Below are 15,564 nucleotides of genomic sequence, written 5' to 3' on the forward strand. Positions count from 1 at the left end.
GTGCTATGGTATAAATCTTGCAGTGGAGAATTAAAAATAGCTTCCTAATGTGACAGATGTTAGTCACATGGCTTCACAAATGACTGGAAGTTGCCCAGACACACAGTTAAGAAAGCACGACAGCCAATGCTAGAGAATAAAATAGAGTAGAGTAGGGTAGACTAGAACAGATAGCGTGTACAAGCGCCCAAATAGGATAGAATAAGTTTCTCCTTGAACCTCCTAGGCACAGATTGCCGCACACCCGGAAACTGGAGCTGTGTTTGGACTATGAAACCCAGAAGCAAAGATGATCTTTTTTGAGCGACGTGGGCTGCTTGGATCTGGACCTTGCCCAAGGGAGAGGGGAAGAGGGAAGTCAATGTATTTGGATCCACGGCTAAACTGAAGCGCGCCTGAGTCTAATATTTTGGTTTGAATCCCTTTCTGATAGAAACAAGGGCAACAGGATCTTTCTTGGAATTTAATCTTCATCTCTCTGTCTCCTTTACTCTCCCAGGGATGGCCAGTCAAAGAAGAGAGAGTTGGAAAGACAGATAAACAAAGGCATACTCTAGCAAGTCACTTGCTATTAACAACATGTTACCTGGCAGCAATATTTCACTTGGGAGCTTTTTAGCCTGCTCCATACAGATAAAATGAGTGAGTAATCTCTTGGTGTTCCTGCACACGGTGCCTGGGCCAATCAGGTGCTTTACTGGTCTCCCAGATGGATATTTTAGGACTTGATTAAGTGGTTTGGAGCATGGAAGAGACAGTGTTGGAGAAAATCCCTCCAATCCCAAGTGCAGGCTGAAGAGGAGAGGAGCGAAGAAGAGCTCTGGTTTGAAAGTTTGCTCAACTGGGAGAAATCCAAATGGCATATTTACATTCAGTCTCAAATTAATGCACTAAAGCATTTCAGATTCAAAGATATTCAGAGACGGGGAAGGGAAGAGAAATGCCCAGAAAGTCACAGCGGAGCATAAGCTAATCAGAGAGCTCCAGACACGTCGAGCAGCTTTGCTTTCAAAGCCCTCCAAACCTCGCCGGTTACGTTCACAACTTTGCTATAGGGTCTCTCTGACTATCTGGGAGATGGGTTAGAAACAGTTCACCTGTGGGACAGTGAGCAATTGGGTCACAAGTGCTAGTTTCTATGAAAAGTTACTTCCCTAGGGGGAAAAAAAAGCCAACCCAAATACGGTAGCTCACCAGCTCCACATCCGGGTTATTATTATTTGTCGTATATAGCAATCTGGTGGGAAGGAAAACAGGAAGATGGAGACTGGATCAGACCAGGAGTCCACCAGGCATATACAATATAGCCTCCAGTGAGGGCCAACAAGGTGTAGAAGGTGAAGGGGAAAATATTGTTCGAAGGAACAAGGAGGGGACATCAGAGCGTGGCCTTATTATTACATATATCAGCTGCCTCAGAGGAGAGCACAATTCCCGGTCACAGCCAATGTGGCAACCAGATATCAGCCTGTAAGGGGAGCAGTGATATTTCCTGTCCCTCTTTAATCAGCCTTGCCAGTCTGGGCTGGGATTTTCAAAGGAGCCAAAGGACCTTCCCTCTTATCAAACAGAAAATGGAATCTGGGAGTCTAATTCCCTTAGGCTGCTTTGACGATCCCAGCATTTGAGTCTAAGCTCTTTAAGACATGCTGGGCACGTCTACATGTGCAAATGCAGCTGGATGGGTTTACTCCGCAGTAATTTACTGCAGAGTAAACCCACCCTGGGCAGGCATCAACACATGCACGCATTTGGGGGCAGCTTTGCTCCTACCCTACTCTGCCTGCCTGCAGCAGCCAGGGGGAACTCCAGCCTACCCCTGGGTGCTAGTCCAGGGGCTGGCAGGGAGCATGGGGCCAGGAGCACAGGGCATAGGGGGGGGGAGCCCAGGTAGGGACAATGTCCCCCTGCCCTGGTGGAGCCCAGGTAGGGACAATGTCCCCCTGCCCTAACAGCAGGGAGCTCCCGAGGTCTCCCAGCTCCCACTCCACGATCAGAGCCAAGGCTGGGAGCTCCCAGCTGCCGGGGCAGGGGAACAGTGTTCCCACCTGGGCTCCACCACCAGGGCCCATCCTGGCAGCAGGCAGCTCCCGGGGGCAGGGAGCAATCTCCTGCCCCCAGCTGTCCCGCCGACCAGGAGCAAATCTGCTCCCAGTTGGCCGTCTACACATGCCTTTCTACGCAGTAACTGCTCGGCAATTAATTTGCTACCTGCTCACAGGTAGCAAATTAACTGCAAAGTAGAGCAAATTACCATGCACTAAAGGTCTAAATGTGTAGATGGTGATACTTACTGTGCAGTCATTTGCTCTACTGCACAGTAAGGCATCTTGTGTAAAGATGCCCGCTAGGTAATAAAGCTGTCTGTTGAGGAGTGGGGCTCTGGGCCACTAAAAGCAGCTGGTATGGATGGTGAAGAAGCAGCACGGCAGACAGCTGAATCTCTTGCGTCTATTGTTTGTTGTAGAAACTTGTTCAAAGGAACAAGGAGGGGAGATCAGAGTGTGCCCTTATACAGATGTATTAGAGAGGTGCTCAGAGGCCTCCACTGACTAGGTACGGAGCATATGTAAGGTAAGAAACAGGCCCTGGCTCACAGAACCCATAATCTAGATAGAGCTGAGGCATGATGTGGTTTGTCCCAGGTCCTGGAGCAGGCCAGTGGCAGAGTCAGAACAGAACCCGGCTTCCTGGAGCCTTTGCCATATGGCCTAACCACCAGCTCAGGGTGCCTCTGAGAGACAGATATAGTGCCACCAAATGCAGAAAGGGCTCAATCCAGCAAAGCACCTGTGCACACATCCAGCTGGTGAACAACCCCTAAGCCTTTCATTAGATTTGGGCATTCATCAGAGGGTGCTAGGTCCTGATAACACCAAGCAGCCCAAGGTCCAGAAAGGTCCTGAGCTTCTGCATCCACCACTGAGTATAAAGAGTGCTTTAGGCTCCTCACCTCTCAGGATCAAGCTAACTGATCCTGCAAACCTCAGACAAAAGCCCTCACCAATCTCACAGGAAGCTTTGCCTGAGTTAAGGCATCCGGATGGGGCCCTGGGGCATGCAATGAAGCCTCAAAAAAAGCAACTGTCCTTGAACCTTGGAGAGCTGACACTGAGATACCTCTCCGATCTGGGTTGATTCTGGAAATTATAGACTGAATGAACCACGCTGCAGCATTGGGATCAATTATGGAGAGTCTAATTAAGGACAAGGCAGTACAGTAATTGTGCAACCTTACAGGGTCAAACCAGCAGAGGTGCTGCCAGGGAAAATTTGTGTCTTTCTAACCTGTTAAGAGTCCTTAGAAAAAGTTAATTGAAGAGCAGATAAATGTGAGCTGGTGGACATCATTATTAACAAGAATAATAATTTGTACTACTACAGCAACTTTCATCCTCAGAGCAAGCTCGCAAGCCAGATTAGGGTTTTGTGCAAAAACAATATATGTTGCATGAGCAGAGCCTTATCCCTAACCCCTGGTAATTGTTACTGTTCCCACTGTACAGATAGGGAAACTAAGGTACACAAAGAAGAGTTTCCCAAGGTAAGACAGCACAGCGGCAGAGCTGAAAATGCAATTCTGTAGCCCTGCCTCCCAGCCATCCCCGTGCTCTGCAAACCCTCCCCTCTCTCAGAGATGGAAGCTAATCCACATGGTCTGGATTTATATTAAGCGCAGATCCAGGCCTGGATCCTTCCACTTACTAAATTGGGTCAGGATGACATGAAAGCAAGCTCATTTTCAAAGGTCAGCCTAAAGCTTCATGGGTAACAGCACAGAGAGTTGACCTAATGACTACAGCATAGCCTAATGATGAAACCATTTGGGTGGAGCAAAGAATTTCTCATGGCTTTAGTAACTCATCCTCCTTGCCTTTCAACACAAACTCCCAGCCGTTCCTGAGAACGTATTGCACAAAGATGTTCATCTCAGAATGGAAAGTTGCCAAACTAGGTGAGTGCATTCCTGTTTCGTGCATCCAGCTTGCAAGACAGGCTGGATTGAAAGCCCTAGAGTTGGAGGTCATCTCTATAGGCTCAGAACAGATGCACTATGGTGTGCACTGAAGTGCCCGAGTACTGACCTGGAGGGACCGTGCATAGAGATGAACAAGAAGTCCAGTCTCCAGCAAGGCTGATGCTCGATGTCATTTGAGATGGCCAGTTTATAAGGTCAGTGGTCCACTAGAGACCAATACCCACTGTACCCAGGGACACCACAGTTATTTGGTATCATCTTTCAGTCACTACCATGCATTTCTAAGCTCAGCCTTAGAAATCAGGGCTCCTGAAATCAACCCAGGCTCTCTGTGTTCCTCTTTTAGTTGTATTATGTATCCCATGACTGATCTTGCTACGAAGCAGAATGCAACATGCTGATCCAGGAGTTCCCATCAGCAAGAACAACAGTAAATGGTGGTCAAGGTACAAAATCTTCTTATGACACTCGGTACAAAATCCTCATCGTCCAAAGTCCACAACAGAGCTATTGCCTAATGTAGGATCTGTATCTACTGTGTCCACCCATCCAGTCTTGTCTTTAGTCTTGTGCCTCCCATGGGAGCAGGCAGTACAGCCAGCCTAGAATTTACAAGGCAGGGTGTGTGTGTACACAGATCTCCTCTGCAACAGGCAGTAAAAATTCCCAAGTGTTATTAGCATAAGGGCAGGACCTGTCCTGGGTGTAGAGATTGGGGAATGGAAAGAAGATCAGACAGAAACTCCTTTTCTCTTCCTTTCTTGTAGGGATGGGAGAATGCAATCCCTGCCAGACACTTCTGTTGCTGACTGGAAACACCCCACAAAGAGCTTGTCTCCTGCCTTCCCAGGCATGCATGGGTTTCTGCCACAGGACATAGGCTCACACCAAAACTGGGTCTGGATTTCAAGGCAGTTGTGATCTGTACCTGCCTCTAGATCCATACAGTTGTCCAGTGTCATCTAGCTCTCCGGTGGGTGTAAATGAGCACAGCTCTGTTGAAGTCTGCCGAACTTCAGGGTCTTGCCCCAGGTCTAATACTCTCGGAGGTGTAGCCAACAACAGATCCGCTACCCCAGCGTGACTTCCCGCTCCCCACTCTCCTGTGGGTTCAAAGCTGGTGTTCAGTGATTTTGCTTTAGGCTTTTCTCAAGACCTAGCTAAAAACCAGAAGAAAGAATTAAAATAACACTGATGTCTGCAGCATGTGAGCACCTCAAAACATCACCAGCGGTTCAGTTTGGATGGCTGAGAGAGTCTCTAGTTTGAGCTGAATTCCACCAAGGCCAACCAAGAGCAAGGCCCCATTGCATTAGGTGTTGTCCTCATGCACAGAAAAGGGCAATGCCTGCTCCATAAACCTCACACTTGATCTGAGCCTTCAAGAGGCCGAGAAGTGATGTTATCTACACAGACAACAAAGACAAGGAGTGAGGGAAAGGAAGCATTACCACCCCTATTTTACAGATAGGAAGCTGAGGCCCAGACACATGAAATTAGGCCAAGATTTTAAAATAGACTAGTGGTTTTTTTTGGTGTCGGACTAGAAGACCCTTCAAAAAAGCTTGATCATACAGCTGGCAGATGCTCAGCACGTCCTGGAAATCCAGTCTCCAAATAAAGGCCTTGAGAAACAGTACCACTCAAATCCACCAACCACATCTGAACAGGCTGTGACTTGCCCAGAGCCATGCAGATGCCAGTGGGCAGCACCAGGGGCTGTCCCAAGAGCTTCAGAAACTCACAGCTGTATAGCCTGCCTATCTTTTGCAACTCATTCATTGCCAGTCTTGAGTCAGGCTGCGAGTGGAGGATAGGGCAAGGCAAATTTCTTTCTGCAAGGCAAAAGAAATGAATGCCAGGGACCCATACTGGACGCATGTCCTGCCTGGGAGCCTCCAAGGGATATTGTCTAGCTGGGCACGCAGACAGAGGGATGGTATGTGCATGGGGTGCCAGTTCTGGGAGACTATAACCCCCCCATTTCTGCAACTAATAAAATCTAGGCAGGCAGCTTCAAAGGAAATTCAATTAGAAGCAAAGAATGTGACGCTCTAGTGGCGAGCAGCAGATCCTGGACTGGGGATTGTTTTGCTTTGTTTCAAAATTGGAACCTTTGATGAAAAAAGCCCGAGGAGCTGCCTCTTATTTTCTCTCTCTGCTTGTTTTCTTTTTTAAGATATAAACACACGCAGCAATTTCCCGGATGGCAACAAAATGGGGAAAGAAGAAAACGATCAGTGGAGAGCTATTTTGTAGTGGCTGGTACAGGGCAAAATGAAAATAAAAATGGCTATTTTTTGCTGTGCATTTTTTTCCATAGAGGCTGTTTATCCGCCAATGCATACCTGGGGCAGTTAGGCGGATGCAAACCCTCAGCCTGGTGTGCGAGTGGTTGAGTTTTGTTTCATTGGAAGCTCTTCCTGCGCGAGATTTCGTTTGCAAGATTTCACTTGCAATCAGTAATCGTAGAGAAGCGGGGCTGGAAGGGACCTCCAGAGGTCATCTAGTCCAACCCCCTGCCTGGGGCAGGATCGTTCCTATTCAAACCAGTCTACACAAATCCATAATCAAACCTCTTAGTAAAACTACCATCAACCCTGACACAACACAAGACATAATAGCCAAACCTCCCGCAGGTAAAGCAGAGGGACCTTGGCAGCCCACGTCCTGCTTCTGCAAAAGGTTGTTAAATACACACTCAAGAGATCCCAGGTAGAGCCACACTCCCCCCGCTACAAAAAGCTCCATAAAATATCTGACCATGGGGTAAAGTTCCTTCCTGACCCTGAATATGGGACAGGAAACCTGCGTTGTAGGACAGAGCTCTTTGAACCTGCTGAGACACTAGTGCTATATGCAAAAAGACGTGGCCACCAGGAAACTGCAGATATCCCGTAAAAGGAGGTCTCTCTCCAAAGCTGACCCTCCTTCTCCTGTTCGGAGGGACATAACAGTGGAAGGGGGCTCCAGGGGTCGAATCCAATCCTGTGCTGTTCACAGGCCCTTCTTAACCAAAGGGATCCTACACATCACCACTTTGAATCCTCACCCACTATGCTGCAGAATCCCCTTAAACTACCTCAAACTGCAAACACCCTTACAAATGGTAGGATCCCCTCAACTGCTGGGCTTAAAACTGCTCCTTGAGTAAAACTGGTGGGACTGTCCAGACAGACCAAGTCTTCCATACAAATTCATGCAGCTGAACGGATGTTGGGTCTTTCAGCCCATTTGAGCTGCAGATGTGGAGCCCACCAAAACTTGGACCCAGAGGTGAAGGAGGGGCTCTGAATCTACCCATAAGCTAGTTCCAGAGGACGGAAAACCAGTCGGACTTACAGTGCAGACACCATAGTCCTCAGCACTGGCGACAGCAATGCAAGCTTCTCCCACATGATAGCCTGGACCTTGCTCTTCAGCACCAGCTTATTGGGGGCCACTTATTCATATCAAGAGACCCTCAGCGATATGGTGCCAGGAACATTTCCAATCCAGGGGTGCTTATACATGTGCTCCAGGAGGGGAGGGGAGGAGCACTTTAATTAGAGAGGCTCTGAGAGTCACACCAATTAAAGCGTCTTGTGTATCAGCGTCCCCGCTTCAAAATGGCGGCAGGGGCGCTTTAACTAAAGCTTGTTGGTTAATTTAAGTGCTCCTCCCCTCCCGTCCCGGAGCACATGTATAAATGCCCATGGATTGAAACGTTCCTACACGAGATGCTGGAGTGCGGTAATTACCACGCTCCAGCAAACTCGATTAATTAAGCCTCGCTGCACGTGTATAGGCGTCCCATGATGCCGAATAACACTGAAAACGAGGCTGGCTTGCTAAAACCAGATGGATGCATCATGGGAGAGCAGGAAAGGAATCATGGGAATTGTTAGCTTGAGTCCAAGACCCCAGGCCCCGGGTTCGGATGCGTTATAATGGGCACTGCAAGAAAAATCCCAGGACGCACAGATTGCAACAGCAGAAAGTTGCACCTTGGGATATCTGCCCAGAATGGCTGGTCGTTTCAAACCAGGGCAGAGCTGTATAAAGACAATGATATAGTGGAAGTGAAGTAATTTAAGCTGCTGGAAGCAGAGAAGCATGGTGGCATGCTCCCAGTATGAATACGCCATTACATCTATAGTAGATACAGTGAAAGAAATGGTCCCTCAGTTGCTCCAGCTCAAGTGCCTCCATGGTTGAACTTGACTTTGGCAAGGGGGCAAGAGGAGGCTTCGAGGCAGAATATTGCTCTGCTAAGTCCTGACTGGGGAGGACAAGCCTGGGACCTGGTGCCCAACAAGTCTTGGGTCAGCAGAGCTCTCTGCCTGAGAAGAAGAGGCCCGAGCGAGGCATCTGCTGGGTCTTCTATGAAAGATGCATTGTTTGGGCCTGTTGCAGGGGCTGGGCCGGCTGTACAGCGTGGCGGGGCTGCAGCCAGGGTACAGAACTGCTTTCAGCCTCATGTTACACCTCAGGGCAAACTCCCTGTGAATGGTCAAAAAACCCCACTGTGTCTAGTCAAGCGAGCTCCCTCTTCCCCCTCCCCGAATCCACCGCTCACACTGATGAAGCCGCAGATTTGCTGGCTGCCGTAGCCAAGCGGGGAAGTGGAAGACAGAGGGGAGCCAAGAAACTACGTGCTGTGGGCCAAGCTGTGTTGGGTAGGCATTGAGAGCTGGGCAGCCCTCAACAACCCACGGGAGTTGGGATACATGGGTACCAGTGAGCAGCTAAGGGAGAGGGGGAGCATTACTGGAGAAAGAGGGGGAAGGACAAGTCTTGTGCATGCAAAAAAATAGGTGGTGAGAAAGGAGAGAGAGAATTATTACTGGAAACTTTCCATCCAAAATGTTTTTTGACAGAAAATGATGCCTCCCCCCCCCCCCCCCCCCAAATACCCTAAAAAGCTTTGTTTCTATTCCATGTTTATACCATCTCCCCCCACCCAAGCCTTTTTCAGCCCCCCTTTTTCTCTCTTGGAAGCCGGGGAAGGAATAACAAAACCACAAACTGAAAATTTTCTTGGTGAAAATTGTCTTTTCCCCCGTCAGAAAACTGCAACACGTATAAAACAAAACAAAACAGATTTCTGCCCTAAATTGCATACAAGGAAACCACTGGCCTTTTTCAACCAGGTCTGAGAGAAGTATGCAAGCTCATAAAATAAGGGCCCGTATGGTCCCACATGCTGCTATGTTATGTGGTGGCTGCCCACTGCCGGTCATGGAGCCAGTGCATGCTCAGCCCTTTCCAATTTCTCCTTCAAGAGGTTGCTTGATGGCACCCTACATCCAGGTCTCCTTGCTGTGAGAGGAAGGCGGTAATAACACATGACCTATCCACAGAGCAGGGATTAAGAGAGAGGAAAATAGGGCGCAGATCCCCGAGGAAATACCCTGTGGGTTTCATTTTGTCACAAGGCAGCTACAACATGGCTCTGGGGAGAGGGAACAGGATTCAGTGGGGAGATCTGGCTTCAAACCCCAACGGTCACCTGAGCCAGGACGTTTCACCTCCCTATCTTATTTTATCAACTGAGGACACCCGAGTCATTTTGGCTTCTTTGTCATATTTGGATTCACATTCCCATGATCAAGTCCTCCATGTAGCTACCAAGAAGACAGTATCCCCCTTTCCAGAACCTCTGGAAATCACCCGAGAGATCATTCTTCAGTACTGAAACATCACAAGGCAAAACAAGCCTCGAATCAATGGACCACATCCATTCATTGTCCACAAAACGCCACCTGAACGAGAACTAAAGGCCTGTTCTTTATGGCTAGGGACAGACATTACATATAAACTGATTTAAGTCATCAGAAACTGGTTTAAACCTGTAACAGAACAGAAGTTCACTGCACATAACCCAGTTTCAAAATGACTGAACCTGGTTTAAGATAAACCTGGTTGAATGTAGTATCAGACTTAACTGATTTGGGTCAAACTGGTTTATGCAATGTCTGTCCCAGACCCCTAGCTTCAGGGCTATAAAGAATAGCTGCCCCTATCCTGCTGGATACAAAGCAGCAAACATCCAGGCACTGAATTTTTGGACTTCGGTTCTTAGCATAGACCGACCGAGCGCTAAGGACAAACTTCCACTCAAGACTCCCCTGACAGCAGCTGGGGAGAAGAAGCTGGGCACTGTGTTAGGCGGAGACTTGGGAGGCTTGGATTTGAATCCCTGTTCCCCTGCAGACCTCTCTAAATCACTGGGCAAATCATGGAGTCACTCTGTGCCTCAGTTCCCCTTCTGTAAGATGGGGATAACAAAACTTCCTTCCTCACAGGGAGATACAGGGATCAATACACTGGGGATTGGGATGTGCCCATGAACGATGACAATGGGAGTCAGACGCCAAAGACAGACTTAGAACATGTCAGTCTCTGCTCAACTCTGCATCACGGGGTGCATCTACACATGTGAAGCAATAAACTCTGCAGCAGTTTGAGCCGGAGTAAACTACTCCCAGGAGCACTGTTTACATGAGTACCCAGGACAGCAGCAATTGGAGCAAGGGCAGAGTAGGCCCAGGCTGGCAGGGGGCATGGAGAAGTCAGCCCCGGGCTCTGGGTGGTGGTGTTGGGTGGCAGAGGGGATGGCTTGGGCATGAGAGTGCTGCAAGTGCAGAGCTGTGCGGCTAGGCAGCAGGCAGGAGTCTGGCCCCAAGCTGGGCGGGCTGACTGGGTGCAATTTACACCCACGGTCAGCATTTACATGTGTTTAATTGCAGTAAATTACCCCAGCGTGCGATAGTGTTGTCCCCGACAGTAGTATCTTACTGTGGCATTCATTAGTTTACTGTGACTTAATACTGTTGCATGTGTAGATGGTGATGCTTTACTCTGCAGCTAATTAGCCTACTCCACAGTAAAGCACATGTGCAGATGTGGTCAGCGAGACCCAAACTAGGTCTCAAATCACGGACCATTTAGCTTGTGCCTTCTGGCTCTCCAGGCTGTAACTCATGGAAGTGCTTGTTAAGTCTTCTAAATGTGAGGCATGTGTTGAATACTGGCAAGGGTGGTGCCTCGCCCCACCTGCCCCCTTCCCACTGTCTCGTGCCTGCACTCACTGTGTCTCCATGTCTATCCAGTCTGACGGTTGATGCTCTGGAGAGCAGCACTGAGCAAGCAGAGCTCACCCCTCTGGGGCCGGCCCCAAGGTGGGTTTTCAAGTCCCACCCTGCATTCCAGAGAACAACAGCTCAGCGCCTGCATACACAACCAGGAATCCTGCACGCAAGCCCCACCTCGCCCGCTGCAGCAAGGATTCATCCCTGCATTCATTTCAGGCAACTGCAGAGCTGTGCCACTTATATTCTCTCCTCCACGGGGAAGGGCTTTTACAACAAGTTCCCCTCCAAATTCCTTTGAAGACACTTTGCTGGAGTTTGTTTAGAGCCAGCCCTAGCGGGTTAATAATAGCACCTGTCTTTATGGCATGGGCCCAATATCAGCCCCAACCCTGCCGATGGGGAAAACAGAGGCAAAAAAGTTTTAAAGTGGCCTCTGATCCCTATGTGCTGCCCATGTTATGCTTCATTTAAGAAACCTGGGCCTGGTGTTCAGAAAGGTGGAAAGATACTATCAGGTTTGTTCGATAATGAAGACCACAATCCTGCCAGGTACCACTCCTGAGCCCCTTGAAGTCAGGGGAAGCTTGTGTGGACTCAGGGGGACTGCACAGGGCAACGTGCAGAAGCAGGAGTGTCAGGGATCCACCTTTAGACATCCTGGCTCTATTCTGAATTTAGTGACTTGCTTGGGGTGAGATTAGCAGCCAGATGTGAGCAATGGCATTGTTTAGTGGGTAAGGCATTTGACAGACACTCAGGACGTGTGCTCCAGGAGGCGGCGGAGGGAGAAGCGGGGACAGGACACTTTAATTGCAGCAGCTCCGAGTGCCTGGAGTGTCATGTATATCAACGTCCCCGTGCTGAAAAATGGTGGTGGAGGAGCTTTAGTTGGAGCTCATCAGATGAGCTTTAGTTAAAGCACCCCTGCTGCCATTTTTCAGTGCAGGGACACTGATACACATGATGCAAGAGTCTGCTGGAGCATGGTAATTACCATGCTCAATTAATCGAGTCTGCTCCAATGTGCTGCTCCAACGTGCTGTAATCAGAGTGTGTCAGAGCAGCCTCGATGCAGGTGTATAGGTACCCTTGGGTTCTACTCCTGACTCTGCCACTGACTTGCTGTGTGGCCTCGAGCAAGCCACTTCATCTTTCTGTTTTGTCTATTTGCAACGTAGACAATTTGCAGGAAGCCTTGTCTCTTCCTATGGACATGTACAATGATTAGCAGGAAAAAGCCCTGTATCCAGAGAGGGTCCTAACCCCTACCATAATGCAAAGTGACATTACTAAGAATTCCTCTTTATTTACTGCACTGCATCTCTTCTTTAGGAATTACTACACAGCAGCACGAAAAAAAAATGCTTTGACTGTTTAGACTTTTTAAAATGACTTTTTCAGTCATTATTGTAACACCACAAATATTTGATCTAAGATTGTTTCATGCTCAGACTTCTTCTGACGCCAGGCAGGTAGCATTCTGGTTCTGACAAATTTTCAGGAGGAAATCAACTTCACAGTAAAGGACGTGCTAATATTTAAGAATGAAAACACATGAAAAGCAAAACCAAGGAAATTCAGAACACCGGAGCAGTAGAGGGAATAAAATGTAGCTGATGCTGTTACAGAGTCACTTAGTGGTCAGCCCTTTGGGGGAAGGACTTTGCTTTTATTCTGTTTGTACAGCCACTAGTACAACCGGGTCCAGGATTGTGGCTCACAAGTGCTACCCACAAGACAAGTAAATGAATAATGATCGTACCTGACAGCAAAAGCGGGATGGCCTTAGTGAAAGGTGAGATTACTAGCAATCACATCATGGCCCACAACATGTAGTAGTTTTGCAAAGGTCCCGAAACACTTTATACATTCCCTGCACAGAGATCACTGCTGCCACCGCTGAAATGGAGCCGCCTCTGGAAGGCAGCAGAGTCAGAGACTGCCGGCCCGCCACTGCAATCAATCCACATCTGGGGTGGAAAAGAGTGGCTGCTTCGGTCCAGAATTCTGCAGCCACCTCTGCGGTGGGACATGGCACCGGTTTACCAGCAAACAGCCCACAAGAGTTTAGGTCAAGGAGTGAAGAATACAATCTCCAGCTGGAAATGCAAGGGGGATATAACAAAAGTACGTGTGCTCTGAAATCTGGGCCCAGCTACACTCCAGTCCATTAGCTCACAAAGTAAGTTTTAGTTTGCATTAAGTTAATTTTCCTTGCATTGAAACGACCTGCATTCACTCAAACCATGAGAGTAGGTATTAACCAGCGAGATCATGCATATTCTATACTCCTGTGCAAAAGCATGCGGAGCGCATTGCACCAGGGATAAACTTGGCCCCTTTTGTGTCTTGCTTTGACAGCATATGCAATAGGGTGTGCTTCACCTTTAGCTGTCAGCTTCCTGCCCCAAATCCTCTCTCTCGATCAGCTCTCTAATGTCGCTTCCACAGCTGACTATCCGTGGAAGTCTATTACCAAGGAACGACAGCCAAGTTCCTCCAGATGTACGCAGCGGCCACGGAAAAGTCCCCGAGACTCCAGCCCAGACAATCCCTCTTTTCAGCAAAGGCATATAAAAAGTGACGGCGCTGCCCTTGTATCTTTGACGGGACAGCTTTCCCAGACGCACGCACAGCGGAGAGGCAATTAGACAGCAGGTAATATGGGAGGAAAGGAATGTTTCTTACTCATCCAGTAACTTGCTCATTGTCAATTAGTGGAGCGTCATCCCTTACTAGGCTGTAATGCCCCTCCTCACGTGCACAATAGCTCCTCGCCAGGAGAAGGTTTTAGCACGGCCAGCGTGTTGCAATGGACACACCGTGATGCAGCAGAACAGTCCCAGGCTCTCACGCGGCGTGGCATTTCACCAGCTCTAGCCCCGATCCACATGGGAGGAGGAGGTGGAGGTGAATGCCCAGTCCTTACAGAGCGGCACTTACTCACTTGAGTAATCTCATTGAAATCTAGAGCACCGAGTGCTGCTTGCTATAAAGGGGGAAGGATCAGGCGCTTACCAACCACAACACCCTCACCTCAAAATTATTTGCTACAAAAGCGCCCATCTCCTGTGATGTGAACCACAGTCTGTAGCTAATGCAGGGGTACTGGTGAGATCCCTCCCCAGCCAGCAGCCCAGAGCCCCTCTGTGGACTGTGGCCTAAAACCACTGAAGGGTTTCCAAGCACAAGCTTTCTGGTGTACAGCTGGGGTGGGAGGATGTGAATACATTTCATCAGATCAGGACCCAGGGCGAGAGGGGAGGCTGCATCCTGCGTGGAGCTGGCGGGGGCCCAACACCACGCGGTGTCTGAGAGGAGACAAAAGTCCTTATGAAGAGCAGGAGCTCCAGGGCAGCTGTAGCAGGGCTCCCCCAGCGCCAAAGAGAGGTGGGGGGGGAGAAACCTGAGCCCCCTCTTTCCCCCTCCAAAGCATTTATGTCCTGCACAGCCAGCCAGCGAGCAGGGAGCGTGCACAATAGTGCCTTTGGAGAGAGTGAAAACGGGAAAGGAAATGGTGGGCTTAAGGCTGGAGGTGAGCCCCTCGCCAAGCAGTCTCTGCAATGTTCGGTCTGCTTGCTCTTTAACCCTTTCAGGCCTTGCCGAGTAAATGTTGCCTCCACACTCACTCCCCCCTCTATGCCTGGAAAACATCCAAGCCTGGTCCTCAAATCCCCCAGTGCCTTTGCTCCAGCTGTTCCAGGCACTTTGCAAAGTTTGGTGAGAAATGAGAAAGTTGCAGGCGCTCGGGTTGGAGATCTATCCTACAGCTGCATACGGAAGCTCCTGTCCTCCCTGTACATTCGCACCCAGGGCCGGATCCTCCATTGGCGTAAGCGAGCATAACCCCACTGGCTTTGCTGGACCCACGGGGAGCAGACTCACTGGTGCACGCTTGCCTGATCCAAACTGGTGTCTCTACACACACCTCTGACACCAAGCCGATTTACTCCACCTGAGGATGCGGCCCACGGCGTGCTCCAAGAGTGCCAGCTCTCACGCTCATCGAGAAAGGGGGACAAACATGATGTACATGAACCAGAAAAGGGACCGGGATGCTCGGGGCTCCTGTGGATGGCACCAGAAAGACAAATCCCTCCAAGTCTAAGCAGAGCCAGACAAAAGCCCTGCGTGCTTACCTGTGTGAGGGGGCAGGAAGGGCGTCTGATCCGCCGCGGGGTCTCCATTGAGCGAATCAGAACGGCTTGAGAGATTGCTGCTCACCTGGGACATCTGCCTGGGACCTGAGAGAGACGGGGAGGGAGCCAGGGAGGGAGAGAGGGGGACACTCATTGAAGGTGGCTAAAGAGCCCCAGCCATGAAGAACGCGGAGAGGGAATGAATCAGCGTGAAGCCTTTAGGTGGAGAGAGACGAAGGAAACCACGCAGCACCAAGAAGGCACGGGGCAGGTCGCCGCTGCCCCGAACGTGGCGTCTGCAGGCGCAAAAGTTTGTTCGATTGTTCACTGCAAGAAACTCCAGCTCCACACACAGGCTTCCCCACACACC

General features: G+C 49.5%; 1 protein-coding gene across 2 annotated transcripts in view; it reads right to left on the reverse strand.

Moving 5' to 3' along the window:
* MDFI (MyoD family inhibitor) overlaps window positions 1-15,564 on the reverse strand; it is a 39,102-nt gene that overhangs the window by 23,083 nt on the left and 455 nt on the right. For both annotated transcript variants that reach the window (XM_006025059.3, XM_025205803.1), the window contains exon 2: window positions 15,195-15,299. In XM_006025059.3, coding sequence (XP_006025121.1) covers window positions 15,195-15,288 — 94 coding nt within the window. In that variant the 5' untranslated portion in view covers window positions 15,289-15,299. The remainder of the gene's footprint in view (window positions 1-15,194; window positions 15,300-15,564) is intronic.

Source organism: Alligator sinensis, unplaced genomic scaffold (genome assembly GCF_000455745.1).
Source record: "Alligator sinensis unplaced genomic scaffold, ASM45574v1 scaffold872_2, whole genome shotgun sequence".
NCBI lineage: Eukaryota > Metazoa > Chordata > Crocodylia > Alligatoridae > Alligator > Alligator sinensis.